A 16,187-nucleotide genomic window follows, 5' to 3' on the forward strand; every position below is an offset into this window, starting at 1 on the left:
AGGCCAAGAAGAAAGGCATTGTGGGATCTGTTTGAGCTGTCACATTAACATGGTCAGCAAATCCAGTCATAACAATGTCTAATGTTTTACGAGTCTTTCTGTTAGCCTTTGTTGTCAGGCTTTGACTCTGGGCACAACACCTGCGATTGATTTTTTTTAATTCTTGTTTTATTTAACACTTATTAGTTCAGTCAGCATAAACCTGGTCTTTATTTGCTAAACATTAAATAATATATTTTCATTGTGAGTTGTTCTGGTGCAAACGGAACGTATCCCAATTGTAGCAATAGTGTTTTACTTACATTGGCGCAAGAGCTGTCAGGTAAAAAAAAAAAAATGGTTTAGTACTGGTTGACAGTTTAGGTTGAAATAGTTGAGCCGTCGCAGATGCTGGCAACCCCACGCTACGCCACTGCTACCGCAGATTGGCCTCTAACGCACGATGACAGCTGTCGCCATCGCTCACGCCGCTGCCGTAACGATTCTTTAAGCGTTAAAAGACACCTTTTGATGCTGCTTTGTATCTTTTTATCTTCGCATCTGTTTCCTGGTCATGAACGAAGTGCAGTAGGAAAATTATCCAATTAAAAGTTAGTCACTGCTCTCCTGAAAACTTTGCAGTGTTGTTTGATGGGTATGCGAATCTTCGCCCGGGAAAATGAATAATTCTGCGTCAATTTACTTGTCCCTCTCTCCCCCAGTAGCCCATCGGTGCGGGCTGTGTTCAGCTCAGTTGTCAAGGTGAAATACAGTCCCCAAGCCGCCTTTATTTCACACTATCGTGCATTTAATTTCATTCTAGAAGCCAATGACGTTGGATCGTTGTAATAAACAAGAGTGGCTGTCTCACGTATATCGTTTAGTGCTGGGGCCCACAGCTGCTGTACTTCATATTCCACACATATAACGTGGCAAGGTATGACTGTAACTTCTAAATGCAGTATTTCAGTTTGTCTGTCCACATCTGTCATAATAATTGATTTGGGGTGAAAATGTGTTGTTGTCTGGAATTCTAGTGGCCGTAGCCATTTTTGAAGTGAATCTTGCAAAAATGGACTATTGCAGGCTATGCCCTTTGGAGCTTCACAAACATAAAGGTCGGCCATAAAAACATTCTCACTGTATAGGGCCTCTGGTTCAAAACACTGTATTGGCCTGACTCAAGTTTCCTGTCCATGTAGGTGGTTTTATATACAGGATGATTGAAAAGTAACTCCCTATTTTAAAATACTGATCATTTATTCATATGTTGTAATATGTTTGTCCAATTCTTTTGTGCATGTTCCATGATGTAGGGAGCAAGTCTATTCTACCAAACCAACAACTTTGGAAGAACTTGAAGGACAAATATGAGAAGTTATGTCGGTTCATCGGTTCCCAGGCAAGGCGGCTTGAGAAACTGCTGGCTAATGCTGGCGCCCATATCCAATTTGAAATAAAACTCCATGCAATACACTTTTTTTCTCATGTTCAGAAATAAATGACAAGTACTTAAAAATTGGGAGTTACTTTTCAATCACCCGGTATAAGCGATATAAACAGGTTTCCAAGGAAACTAGCATGCTAGACCTTTGAAGTGCCTATCACAGCAGCGTGCTTAATGTCTCCTATATAATGAAGAGGAAGCAGCCATCGATCAATGATCTTTTGAACAATGTGTTTGTGGATGTAACACTAAAGTCATGATTTAAAAAAAAAAAAAAAACATTTATATATGTATGTAAACAGATTTGCAGAAAATTGTAATGGAGATGACGCAAATTACAGCTTCTCCCTCTTTAGGTCCAAGTAGAGGAAGGACGATTCCTCAGGCAGTGGGATGTATTATATTTTCCACCTGTAAAACAAAGTCAGAGGAAAAAGAGCAAAAAAATAAATTAAATAAAACAGAACTAAAGCAAATGACACATTCGCAATTTCTCACAAACTAACTCCAACACACGGCGCTGGAGTGCGGCGACCTGGCTCACCTCAGATGATGAAAATGTGGAACTCTGTACCCATCCCTCGCAGGGGAGAGAGATAAAGAAAGGACTAATAAAAAAAATGCCCACATTTTTTTTTTATTGGACTGAATTAATTTAATTTGATTGAGGTAATGATAATATGCAGATATAGATATAGTCTCGGCCACTATATTTTGGAGATGCAGTTAATAACAAGAGGATGAGACTAGAACCAGTCATGTCACTTTCCTCTCAACATACAGTGTGTTTCTACATCAAACAGCCAACCACTCCCTTTGAAGCCAACGACTACCTTTGACTCTTTCATCACCTGGCCTTCCCTCAAAAAGACACGTACCGAGTGAATGTCTCCTCCTTGTGGGTCACCACAATATCACAGAAATGAAAAAGTTAGACATCATGATCTTCTGGACCTTCAAGAAATGTTCTCAAACTTTACATTTACTGTAGTTGAATACCCCTGCTGCATAGCAATAAATCAATACAAGTGCGTGCCATTGCGAAGGTGAGTGTATGCATATACACTAAATGTGGGGTGTGTGCACTTAAAAGTTGGGAGAAGTCTCGTTTGTTTTCTTCACCTTTAGTTGACCCCATCTTCCATCAACATCTTCCAGCCGCTTCATTGCCGCTTGTCTTCGTGTGTGAATGAAGGCGAGCGCTTTACCTTCCTTGTCGACTTTCTGTCTTCTGTCCTTCCTGTCACCTGAGAACTGAAGGGGAACGAACCCCGCTGTAATTCCCAAATTAATTCAACTCAGCAGTCAACAATCATCCTGTGAGACTTTTCTATTACGAGCAGCTGGCAGCGTTGTAATTTCATATTTGTTTTCAGCACCACCAAAAATTGCCAAAAGATTCCTTGATCCATTGATGATTCATTGTTGCTCATTTGTGTTTCATAAAACAGAGTCGTTGTCCTCTCGCTGATGAACGCAAGGGAAACTATATAATAATTGTTAACACAAAGTCAGAGCTTTAGAAACTTTGTTTAGGCTTAGGTCGGACAAATAATTCCCTATTCGCAGTTCTGAGCGAGCGCGTAGATGACAAAAAACTGAGGGAATCAATATGCTATGTGAAGCTCTTGAATTAAAGTTTTATTAAGTCGTAAACTAGGAGAGCACGCTTCAGTGCACAAACATGGTTAGAGAAATCAATGTCCTTGTCTACAAAACAAGAGTCAAGTTTAGTTCCTTACTAGATTTGATTGGACTTTGGTCAGCTTGCAGCCCGACTTCACTCTGATTGCTGCTCGGCGACGTTCCATGTAGTAATGTTCGATACCGCCGACTTCCTTTCCACTCCGATACTCAGTAAACGAGTTACATTCAAGTTCTTCTATAGTTTCATTGTCATTACCCAACGTGAACAGTGAAGACTCCCAGAAGAATGAGGGAGTCCTCTACTGTAGAGGCAATACAGTTGTGTAGCGGTTAGCATGTCTGTGCTGTGGCCCTGAAGTGCAAAACAACAGCAAAACACTAAACGTAATGACAAATTAAAAACAACAACAACAAATACAATTTAAAAAAAATTAAAAAAGAAAATTAAAAAAACAACAGCAAATAACTAAAAATCAGCAAATAAAAAAAACCTAATCACAACAACAAATAACTAAACACAACAGCAAATGAAAAACGCAACATCAAATAACTAATCACAACAAGTCACTTTTTCTATTTGCTGTTTTTTTTCACTTGCCGTTGTGAGTTTTCATTTTCTGCTGTTTAGTTATTTGTTGTAGTGTTTGTTTTAACTTGCCGTTGTGCCACTTTTAAGCGAGTCGCCAATCAATCACTGTGCAACAATAGCTTAATTGCATGTTAAGTAAATAAATCAATCAATAAATGTGGCTTTTTAATTTCTTGCTGGTTTGTGGCTTGCTCTTCGCTACGCCACCGTTTCCATTTGGTCTGCTGGACAGTTGTTGTATGTTCTTCTTTTTCAGTTGCGTTGTGTGTGTGTGTGTGTGTGTCAATAAATACAGCAGCCGCGTGGCTGCAGTTTCCTCATCTGCAAGCCAACTCCTTTCTCTCTTCTTCTTTCTCCCTTCACTTCCTCATCTTAACCAGTTGAGGCAGACGAGCGGCCCCCGCTCGGGTCTGTTCGGGGTGCTCGCTCATGTGGGGTTGACTTGGTCTCTTCATATTTGAGGAGCGTGCTTCTAAATGCCTTGAAACAATTGTTGGAAATTGCCGCCATATTAATAATAATTACGCAACTTGAACTTCTGCCGGGTCAGAACATTTGCTAATTTGGATCACAATTTTGACATTAGTGCAAAAAAAAAAAAAAAACAAATTACATCTGCAGCTTCATCTTTGATATTTCTAATCCAATTTCTAGTAGTTTTTCACTTGTCCGGTTCACAAACAAACGCAATGGCAAACAACTTTGCGCAGTCCTCCACTTAGACTGAATCTTGTGATGAAGTTTCATGCATTGCTCCCAGAGACATTGATGGAAATGTTGGAATATGTCATATTCTTATCCAAAAAAAGGACAATGAGAATTGAGCAAATTGCATTGCCTCTTCTGTAAGCCCACAAAGTATTTGTCTAAATGTGCTGTAACCTAGTACAGCGAAGACCTCAATCGTTCAGTCGTGAAAAATCCTCAGCAAATTGTTCAACTTCTTCAGTACCCCCCCTTGCATTAAGCTGAGGATTTCCGTATGCATGATGAATTGAGGGGGGAAAGGGAAATGCGTACAATATGAAAACTGGAAGAATTGAAAAGACGGGTATGCATCTATTTGCCGATGATTGCAAAATGCGAACGTGCTTCACCCCTCCGAAAAATGTCATTGCAATCTGCTAAATTAGCAACTTTGACAGAGATACTCATGAAATGTTCTTTTGCTCCCCTTTCTGCTCCTGCACCTTATTCCACTTCCTACCCTCCCCCATATAGCTCCCCTCCCCTCCCCTCCCCTCCCCTCCCTCTTTCTCTCTCTGACTCTAAAGAGCGCTCAGTCTCAGCTCTCCTTTCACTTCCCGCTCCAACATGTTGGCAGGAGGAGGCGGAGGAGGATGCTGCGCTCAAACCTCGGTGCGTTCTTGCCACCTCGCCGGCCGGCGCGCGGTGCCTCTGACTCAGAGCCGCCTTTCACTTGTATCCGCCTGAAGGAATTAAGAAGGGAGGGGGGCCGCCGGGCCCCCCAGGTTCCGCAGGACATCAGGAGCGCTCGCACCAGGATCCCCAGGAGGAGCAGCAGCAGCAGGAGGAGAGTAGAACACAGCAACTGCCCCTCATCTGGAGTGGAAACTATCACCTCAGACATCACCGCCGCCTCCTCTGCTTTCCCTGACACTTCTCCCTTTTCCGCTCCAAGATCCATGTGGCAAGCGGCAATAAGGAGGAAGCGCTACCTCCTGGACCGGGATGGGGAGCCCGGTGAGGGAAAGAAGGGAGGTCAGCATGGGAGGAGCAGATCCCGGGACTGGTTGTACGAGTCGTACTACTGCATGAGCCAGCAGCATCCGCTGATTGTGTTCCTGCTGCTCATAGTGATGGGAGCGTGCTTGGCTCTGCTGACTGTGTTCTTTGCATCGGGACTGGTAAGTTCCACGCCGAGCACGCGTTATGCAAATGTCATAAAAACATACGCAGACTGTAAAGTCATCACATTCCTTTTCCCTTTTCAAGCCAACAGTATCAATGTGCAGTGCGGTTGCTTACTCTGCTGAAAATGTAATAGTAGTTAAACGATTTCAGTTCTTCTCCAACTAATATAACTGATTACATTTGATTACGTTTTGATTATTTTTCAGAATTTTTAATGAATGCACCAACAGGAGCCGTGGATGTTGTTCCTCGAAGAAAAGTGGACAAAAGCCATAGATCATTATTTTGGATGTAACCACATAGTTGCAATTTACACAAAAAAACTCAAAAGTAAAAAATAATTACAAAAAAACTTGTTTGCCGCGTTAAATGTGCACAGCATGTGGAAAACATGATACCATACCACGACGACCTAATGACAAATGTCAACAATTTAGCCAACATCGCTTCATATGACAACCCATAAGTGAATGTTCCATTAAAACAACCTCCATAATTATAATTATAAAGACGAAACAGTTCTTTTATGTGTCCGAAAGCGTACAACCTAATAGAGTGCACCACAAGGTTATAGGTCACATTTGGGAAAAATGTCATGTTTGAGACTACAGCAGCATGGCACATGACCAGGGAGAGCCAATCACAAGTGTCTGCTTTCAAAGGAGGAAGTGATTTGAAAAAAAAATCAAAAAAATCTGAGCTTTTGTGACAATTTTTCTCAATGGAGCTAAAATTGTAATGATGGAAATTTCCAAAATCAACTGTAGTTTAATGGCACATTTTCTCCCAATAATGCAATGGATTACAATTATATACATTTTGTAATTAAATGACATAATCTCATTATGTGTAATTGAGGAAGAAAAAAAACGACTTCAAGACAAAGGTTACCAGTAGGGACACACAAGAAGTATGTGACGCACACGCTTAATCGCAAAAAACCCTCCCAATCGCTCACGTAATGTATAGACACACATGCATGCCAACGGGATTACAACACGTCTACGCACGCACGCATGCACGCACGCACACATCCCTAGCATGTGGTCTACGTGGCAGCACTAATGTGAAGAGAGGGTGAGGTAAAAGTGAGGGGGAATAAGGGGCTTAGTTATTGTTTGAGCTCACGCTTGACCAAACTCCAGAAAGCGGAGGTGATTTCGAGCTCTCAATATTTTGACACGGTTATCTCCGCTCGGAGAGGCTGACAAATTCAATGCAGGGAAGAAGCAAAGACCCTCAGGGAAATAGAAAAGCAAACAGTATCCCGTCGAAAGCTAGGAAGTCTGTTTTCACCGACTGTGAAGTTCAGGGCGTGTTTATTGTCATTGAGACGTTTTCAGACTTTTCACCTCGATTTTGTCTCATTGGAGGATAGTTGCTTAAAAGATAAAACTACTTTTTTTGGGGGGCATTTTTGCACATTCTGTTATTCACTGAAGTGACATGAAATAACTTCAACAAATGACCGATTGGTTTTAGCAAGGCAAAAATGTAAAAAAAAAAACCCAAAAAACGACATTTTGAGGGATTCTATTCAACTGTTGAATAACACGTCTTCTTATTTGCACCAGAGTGCTTTTAACCGAAGTGTAATCTCATCGTTGAACTTATTTTACTAATCGAGGGCCTCTTGTGGTCTCTCCCTGATGAATCTGCTCTGGTGGCAGGATTATTTTAATACACTGTGAAAGAGCCTCACAGTCACTGGATATTGCAGATTTGCATAATATCGAAACATAACAAACACCCAAACACGAAATCAAATACGGGGAAACGATTTGCATCGTTTGGCCAATGCAAACAGATGCTGACATCAGCGACTTCCATTCACGATAATACGCATCCACCTTGAACATCATCACGTGCCGTCTTGTCCGATTAGTCAGCAAATTGCCTCCTGATAAGAAGAGACAACAACATTTGAACTCAAAGAATATTTTGTCCTTTGCTATACTAATGTACATAAGTAGGAAGAAGTTAAAAAAAACGAAATATAATAAATACTAAAAACTAAAACTAAATTTTAGTACAGATTAGACTTAGCTAATACAAACAGGATGCTATTGATACATAATATACTCTAGGTATTTCAGAATAACGGGTCCCTATAAGGAAGTCGCAAAAGTCCAGATAGCATAGCCAACTCTTTCGTCATCAAAGTTTTTGTTAATGCCTGATTTGTATCATTCTTTTTATAACACTCTTGTTTTCCAAATCTTTTGATGCAGAGTAAGGGTGCTACATGCTTTTAGTTCAATATCATAATCATCCCACAAGTGAATGCCTTTAACGGAGACTCCTCACTGTTTAATATTTGTTCCTTTTTTTTTTTTTTTTTTTTTTTTTTTTTTTTTTTTACTACTACGCTATGGCTTTTGTGAAGTGAAGTCGAGGCGGAAGGTTTAATGCTAACAAGGATGTTGCATATTTGCAATTTGTTCAATAAATATAGCCCAAATCAATTGTGCTCACAATGGATTTCTGGGCTGAGGAGTTCCCAAGCATCTGGAGTCTTCCTGCTCGACATCCTGCCTTTTTGCTCTGGCTCGGTGCTGGATTGGCGTGACCTTTTGCTCCAGCCTCGTTTCATTCTCCATCCTCCTCTATTTCTTTCTGTTCTCCATTCTGGGCCGCTGTCATCTTGCGCCTCCTCCTATTTCTGTTTCTCTTTCATTTGTATCCCAACGCCAACCCCCTTCCTGCGGGCTGGCTGACCTAAATCCTGTTCTGTTTGGGAGCTCAGCTCTGGGCGAGACAAACTCTCTCTTCAACCGCACGCATCCTCTCCTGTCCCACTGCATTGGCAGCATACAAGGGGGAAAGGCAGAGGGAAGGTGGGGGCGGGGCGGTGGAAGAAAAAGCAAAATGTCTTGCAACAGATGGAAAGCAGCAAGATGAAAATATATATGTGGCGACAGCATTTCAAATATTAACGATGCAGTGGAACCTCTTAGGTTGGACGCAATCTGTTCCTCCAGGAGAAATAATGTTGCCGTGATTTAATTTTTGCCACCATAAAACCTTAAAGTGCCACATTTCCACATTTTACATGAGCTGTCATGCTCATGTAAAAAAAAAAATAAGTTAGCAATGTTAATATTAACATTTTGAAACAATATAATAGTCAGTTTTTAATGTCTTAGCTGGCATGACGAATGACACACCTTTCATTTAAAATCAAAAGATACAATAAGTCCAAGTTTTGTCCTCTTCTACCATTGTTTTTCTGTTAACGCCCCTTATTGATTTTCTTTTGGCTAAGTGACGCAAAGAAGCCACAAAAAAAAAGAGAGAGTTAAATCCATGTGAGCTGAATTGAGATCTTTGTGAGGCGTAATGATGTACAGTCACCTCGCTAAATCGCGGTTCACGCTTTGCGGTCCCTCTGTTGTGTTTTTAAAAAATTATTCTTATAATATATATATAGATATATATATAAATATATATATATATATATATATATATAATTATAGTTTTTGATTTTAATTTATTTTGTAATTTTTTTTTCCGAACCAGTACCATATAGTACAGCTAGTCTCTCCTGGATGGAAACACGTTATTTTTTGTACTGTATGTGTTATTAATTTTGATATTTTTGTCATTTCTTTTTTATCCATTGTTCTCACACTCTCTCAATATATATATTCTGTGCATAAATGTATGTATTGTTTTAAAAGTGTGTTTGGAGACCCCAAAACAATTTCAAGTAAAAAAAAATAAAAATAAATAAATAATCATTAAAAATGTTCTTTTCATATTTCTGTAGGTATTGCTACATCGTGGATTTTCACTTATCGTGGGGGCGTTTACTGTATTGCAACATAATGGTGGTTTAAACTATAAAGTTTTGTTCATAAGGCAAATATTGTTTTCAAATATGTTGGTCTAATTGTGAACAATATGACCACAGTGGCATTTAACTTTGGAGTTTTTTTGTTTTTTTTTAATCCTAATTTCTGAACCTGCAATATAGCTTTGATTTACTCACGCGGCATTAAATAACGCAGGCCAAAGCTTTGTCATCGTGTGTGGTGTACAGCTCGCTCGGGATCGCCAACGTCCAGCTGTGTCAGCAAAACGAGTGTCTGTCCAAACAGAAAATGGAAAGTGGGCATCGACACGCATAAAAGGATAAAAGGAGCCAAACTTGTTTCTTTGTTTCGTTACCTATAGATGCGGCAAACACGTGGCACATCCGGCTAAATGTCACAATCCTTGAAGAAGAGGCACATATGGGCTGGGTCTCGTTCCACTGTGCCATCCTTTTGCTGCCACCCTGAAATAAAGTTCTGCAATTTTTATAAGAGCTTTCAGATCTAAGTGTATTTGAGGAAAGAAAAGCAAAGAAAAGCAGCTTCAAATCCATAATGGATGTATGTTTAACTTCTGTTCTTACTTGACATCCCTTCAGTTAAAAAAAAAAAAAAAAAGATTCAAAAATCCAAAAAGTCCATATAGACGGCTAATTTACGGCATACATTTATACTGTTCAATTATTTGTAAACTTGTTTTTATTTCTTAAATCTGTCTTTGCTCTTTAAGTCGGATCCTGAATCTTAGATCTGGTAAAGCGTCCCCAGGCCTGTTCTAAAAATAGCACACTGGTGTTGGGACATTGCGATTTCCTTGGAATGTTGTAGAAGTGATCGTTTGAAAATGTAAACACTTTCTTTATTCATAGAAATAAAGTGCAAATTGATATTTTCCCGTCCTACCTTGCTAAATCATTGTTAATAAATCTTTGAGAAATTGTTAACCGATCAGAGTGTTCGTTCATATATCATTCATTTCATTTTTGACACACAAGACCTTAGACCGTAGAAGAAGCTCCCATTTTCTCAAAAGTTGCTGACATCCCAAGCACGTCCACGTCCATCGAGTCGTGTGAAAAGACGAGGTCACTTCATTCGAAATGTGTTAAAAAAAAGCAACGCAAGTCCTTCGTCAAATCACAAATGAAAGTTGGTGACTTCGCTTGGAAAGTGAATTCATTTCATATGGATGACAACAAAATCTCTTTCCAATCTGTTTAGCCTTGGCATTTATATTGGGCAGATTGTGTTCTTTTCTCCCATGTTATGAGGCGACGTAGATTACACGGAGCAAATCAGATGAAAGCAGCGAAACGCTTCTTTTCATCGAAAGGCTATTAGGTGACTCACACATGCCGGCTTGTTGGTTTAGTGGGGAAATTGAAGAAAGAGGCTTCCAGCGGTCTGGCTGTCTGCTGTCCCCTTGAGATGCGTCCATTTTCCACACTTCTAACATGCCGTTTTCGTTACGTCTCCGAAACGTCCTCTTGATTGTTGTAATTGGAGACATTCTCCAAAAGCTTACATCAATGTCCATCCATCTTTACCTTTGTGTTTCCGATGCATCTTTGACCCATCACGGTGTGAATACTGTGTTGTTATAATATCGACTTGTTCCATATGAAGCACAATAGCGTGCATTGCACAGTTCGATATCAGGGGACGCTGTAATGACGGTTTATAGTCCTAAAGCATGGGGAAATGTTGAGTGAAGCTACCTTTGTCTTTACTTTTAAAGATACGAGCGACAACAATGTTCAGTATGATATTGATAGCACTTTTGGCTTGTACAACAGAGCCTCCCTGTAAATGCAAGCACAGCCTTGGAACAATTTCTACTCAAAGTACCACCGATGGGTATATTTAACTTTGAAGTACAATACGTTTGCATTGATTGCCTTAATTTCGATTTCACTTCCGTGAGCAATGCCACTGTTTCTGTGATGCAATCTGCTGGAGCCCTTTGCAGTCTCCTTTTTCTAATTCTTGTCTTTCCTATTCTAGAACGTTGAGGACCACGTGGCCTTTGTAATCACAGTGCCCACAGCGTTGGCCATCTTCCTGGCTGTATTTGTTTTGGTCTGCATCGAATCCATTTTCAAGAAGCTTCTTCGGGTTTTCTCCCTTGTCATCTGGGCCTGCTTGGTCGCTATGGGTTACCTTTTTATGTTTTCCGGCGGGATCGTCTGCCCGTGGGACCAGGTAAGCCCGAGAACAGTATTTTGTGGTCAATTGACTTCAAAGCATGTGAAGCATTCTGTGATTTATTCATAGATGGGATAAATAACTAAACATAGCTTCTGAGTTTGAAAATGAGGCCAACGTGAAAGTGCCTTGAATTCTTTTGAATTCCCTGCGGGGAGAATTGTCGGTTGCCAAAAGCCTTCTTCTGAAGAGGTTTGAGAAAAGTGAGGCTACTTCTCAATTCATCCACACTACCTCAGTATTCCAAGACTAACTTCATAACTTCACAAGTCTCGGTCATATATTCTTAACCCGCTTCTTCTCTATGTATTGTTTGACATAAAAGTACGGCGACCCCCCTCTCGGTTTCTTACATGGCAGACTATCTACTGTTTACCTTCTGTAACTATATCGAGGAAGTGTTCCGGACAAACACGGATGTTTGGATTGGGCATCTGGCCGACTCTCCGCTGATGCACGAAAGCCGCAATCGCCGTCATTTTCTTGACAAATTGTTCGGTCTTGTAATTTCTGATTTGAAAAGGATAAATGAGACTTGTATCCCTCCCACTCGCACTGTTGCAGTCAAACGCCGCACACTATTTTGGCATTTTTGGACGGTGGCTATCACTCGTACGTCTCTATTCAAACACTTTTAATTAGGCCCGGAACAAAAGCGTTGCGTCGACCTCCAACACGTTGAGCAGTACCAACACGTGATAACTATCTATAAATTTGTGACTATTTCAGCATTGGGGGGAAAGGAGGTGGGAGTTGTATATATGATATATATATATATATATATATATATATATTACTTATTTTATTTGACTACCTATGTTGAAAATATTGATAAGGTCTTTCACTGCTAATTTTTGGGTGCATTCTGCTCTGATCACAGATTGGTTTTAATGGCATGTAATTATATTGTTTTTTTGTGTGGCTACGACGCATTTGGATGTGGCAGCTGGATCAAATCCACACCCTGAAAGATGTTGTTTTGATGAAACTGTTGAATGGTTTTGCTTGTACAAGTAACACTCACTGATGGGGACGAATTTGTGACAAAGCAGCATTTTGAGGTGCGCACTGATTCGCACGTCATTCTATTCATCATTTCTTCCACTCACCGACAACATCAGGCCATTATGCCATCAGTGCACTCCGAGTGCAGCGAGCACCTTTATTAACATTTATGTGGCGAGATTACCTTGTTGACTCACGCACCTGACTTCAGCACCATTGCTCGCTAATTACCGTACATGCTTTTTTCCACTTACATTTGGAGCATCTTGAAATAAGCGAACAAATGCATCTTGCTTTCGATGATTTATTTGAGGTTAAGTTTCAGCTTCAAAGTCTATATTTTTTCAAAACACAGGCACACAGCTTTGCTCAAGTTTATGACAGACACGTGGTCTGCTGTCAGAATAAGAATTTTATTGAGGGAGATAACAAACTGCCCTATCAGTACAGTGAGCCGCCAGTTCAGAGAAACAGCACAGAGAAGCTCAAAGTTGCTTTTCCTGTCTTCAGTCTGCCAGGGTGGGTTTGTATACATTTCAGTCTCCATTTCCCAACCTCAAATCAATTGAATGCTTATCCACTGCCGACAAAGGCCGCTCTCTTTGCTAATGCTAGGGAGACGGGCTTATCTGCGCGGTCCAGCTTCTACCCCTTCGCTGAGGAACGCCTGGGCCCTCCCTCATCTCCTTTCCATCCTTCACCTGCCCTGTCCCTCACGCAGGAAATCATGTGTATACATCCAAACTGTTTCATTTTGTCTTCTTCTTCTTAGCATAAACAAAAAAAATACAATAAAAAAAAAAAAAAAAAAAAAAAAAAAATCAAGACAAATGGGCTGATCGAAGTTCTTTTTTCCCCCCGATTATTCCCGACACACGTTGTGGATGGCCACAACTGCTTAAGGCTCTGGGAGCCTTAAGCAGGCAAAAGAAATATTGCAACCCTTGTTTGTATGTCAACAATCAAAGATAATGGAATAGTGTGCGGCTCTCCATCAACATACAAGGACAAGACGTCCTTTGCGACACACCTAACCCCTCCAAAAAGTCCAATATGTCACTAGTGTTGCGTGAGTGTCACTGTGATGTTGGGAAAAAATTGTCCGCCTTCAGACTTGTAATACACCACAACTACGCTCGTGTTACTGGGCTTTGAATTGAATTGAATGAGGAAAAAAATACTTCATTTGTGGGATCAACAAAGATGAGTCAACTCAGTGACTTGGAGAGCTCAAGCCCTCGCAACACTTGGAGACATCTCTCTTTGGAAATGTGTGGAAGCTGGGAATTGAAAAAACAACAACAACAACAACAACAGCAACAGCGAAGGGGCGGTGACGCAAGTAATGGAGATTAGGGAAACAATAACGAGGATGGTGTTTCTTTGCATCTTCTGTGTTGAGCTCGTATGAACGGCGCGCGGTCGTGACTGTGGAAGCGTGCGTGTGAGTGCTTCACTGCCTTGAGCTTTTGTGAAGGTGCAAGTGCTGCATAAATTCACCCCATTAAGCAGTATAGCCCAGATTGATTGGAGAAGGTGCAAGCTAAGCACCTTAATAACGTGTGTTTTTAGTGTAATGCATGCAGTATGCAATTAAAGTGTCTTTTCTGACTGACGCAGCGCGCACATGCTTGCATTGTAAATCAAGCCTTAAAGCGGATCCCGTACAGACTGCGGCCCGAAAGCTCGATGTAATTGGACACTCCGTCTCCGTAATTTGTTTTATGAACCCGCCGTGGTATTATGGAGGATTTGATTCACAGGCTGGATGCAGCGCTGTTGCCTGGATCTTGAAAAAGCCTTAACAACATCATTGACAGCGAGAGGGCCCTCATGTGTTTGGAAGGAAGATTCGCACAATTCCGTGAGCGGGCGGGGATCTTTAACCTGCCATCCCTTCCATTATCTGCCACTTTCGAGAACCAGTTAGTGGCATCGGATTTACATTTTGGATAACAAACAAATTGTGTTGTGAGGCCAGATGTCTTTTTTTATGCATTGCAAAGCGAGTTAATGCATCTGTTTGCTTGAACGTTCTACTTAGCATTTATTTCTTCATTTACGGTAATTGAATGTTAGTTTTTCTTCGACTGTATGTTTTTTTTGCTTCTACATTACAGTGACTTGCACTGCTCTTTTTAATATTTTTCCACTCGAGCGTTTCAAGCTTTTCTGCTATATCGGAGAAGGAAAAAAAGGCTTGATTGAAAACCTGGAATCAGTTCTAGAATTTGCTTTTCTCCAAAAACACACCACAGACAATGCTGACCTGGAATCAAGACGACAGAAAAGAAATACTGTGTCCTCTTCCTACCAATCACGGCTTCTTGATTCTAAATGGATGAGCTGTCACTCGCGTTCTATCAAATGAAGAATATCATGCAAGGAAGCAATGGTAATATTCTTGATGTTTGAAAAGGGAAAGGGTCTACTGAGTGGCTGACTTTTCTGGACGCTTCCATTGGGAGACAGTTTGGTCACTCACTCCAATGTGTGGAAAGCGTTGTCATGTTGTTGTTGTTGTTGTTGTTGTTATCGTTGTTGTTGCTGTTGTTGTGGTCGTCATGGCACTGCGCGCCATGGTCAGATCCTTAAATTGACAAGAGCAGCATCCTGCAGGTTCATCATCTTGCCATCCATTCCTGTTTGTGGTGCTGGAGGCAAATCATTTATAATTCGAAGGTCTTTGTTGCCTTGATTACAGCGTAAAGAATATCGATGGAGGTGGCAAAATATGGTAGATGTCGCATGAATTATGGAATGACAGATTAAAAAAGTGCATTTATTGTCTGTGACTGTCACGTTTGCTGAGGTAGGGGTCACATTTCTTCGTCCTCTGCCTCAAATCTCATCTAAAGCCCTCCTACATGCCGTTTTGTATGCTCTTGCTGCGCTTGTGAGGGTTTTCTTCATGTACGCATTCAAGTAACATACATGCACGGAAGACCAAACAACACATCGTGAATGTTTGACTATATGCGGCTCGCGATTGGCTGGCGAGCAGTCCCGCCTCTCACCCAAAGTCAGCCGAAGTCGGCTCCAGCTCACCCGTGACCCTAATGGCCGTATGGATGGTCACATGTCTAGTTGGGTTAGTTAGAAAGGTTCATCTCCAACGCTTTTCCTCGCTCCATCAAACCGGCAACCGTTAACCGGAGACAAGTTAACTGGCACCTCGCTGCAGCCCGAGAGAACACTGACGTCTTTCTCTCACACACGCACCAGGAGGGAATATTAAAGAGCAGGGCAATGTGTGTTGGGAGCTCCACTAATGTAAAAATGCGACACGCTCCCCAGCTCCATTGGAGGTGCCAGGTTTGAGGGAAAAGCGCTGACTGTCCCCTTTGCTGCAGCCTGCAGTCAGGGGAGGTTAGGTAAGCCTTCAGGGCGACTGGTGTTTATGTGGGTCAACTTGTGCACAACACTGAAACATGCTTACTGGCCCACAGTATATAAATAGCCGTATACCAATGTGTTCATTTTCTTGTTGATGCCACACCACGGAGGATTTCTCCGACCAAATTCTGCCAGTGATCCTGTGAACTAACGTTTGCCTTTCAATTCTCGCCTCGTTTAGCTCGATCCACATTTGGTGTCCAAGCCATTCGAGATTAGCTTGCGCCTT

General features: G+C 41.2%; 1 protein-coding gene across 5 annotated transcripts in view; it reads left to right on the plus strand.

The window, feature by feature from the left end:
- Positions 1-4,925: 4,925 nt before the first annotated feature.
- The window catches only part of adcy2a (adenylate cyclase 2a), a 31,482-nt gene continuing 20,220 nt past the window's right edge, over positions 4,926-16,187 (plus strand). Inside the window, exons 1-2 of one of the 5 annotated variants that reach the window (XM_061775927.1) lie at positions 4,926-5,530; positions 11,357-11,554. In XM_061775927.1, the coding sequence (XP_061631911.1) occupies positions 5,003-5,530; positions 11,357-11,554 (726 nt within the window). In that variant the 5' untranslated portion in view covers positions 4,926-5,002. The remainder of the gene's footprint in view (positions 5,531-11,356; positions 11,555-16,187) is intronic. The other 4 variants (XM_061775925.1, XM_061775923.1, XM_061775926.1 and 1 more) reach the window with 4 other exon arrangements.

The sequence above is a fragment of the Phyllopteryx taeniolatus genome, chromosome 6 (genome assembly GCF_024500385.1).
Source record: "Phyllopteryx taeniolatus isolate TA_2022b chromosome 6, UOR_Ptae_1.2, whole genome shotgun sequence".
NCBI classification, from domain to species: Eukaryota; Metazoa; Chordata; class Actinopteri; order Syngnathiformes; family Syngnathidae; genus Phyllopteryx; species Phyllopteryx taeniolatus.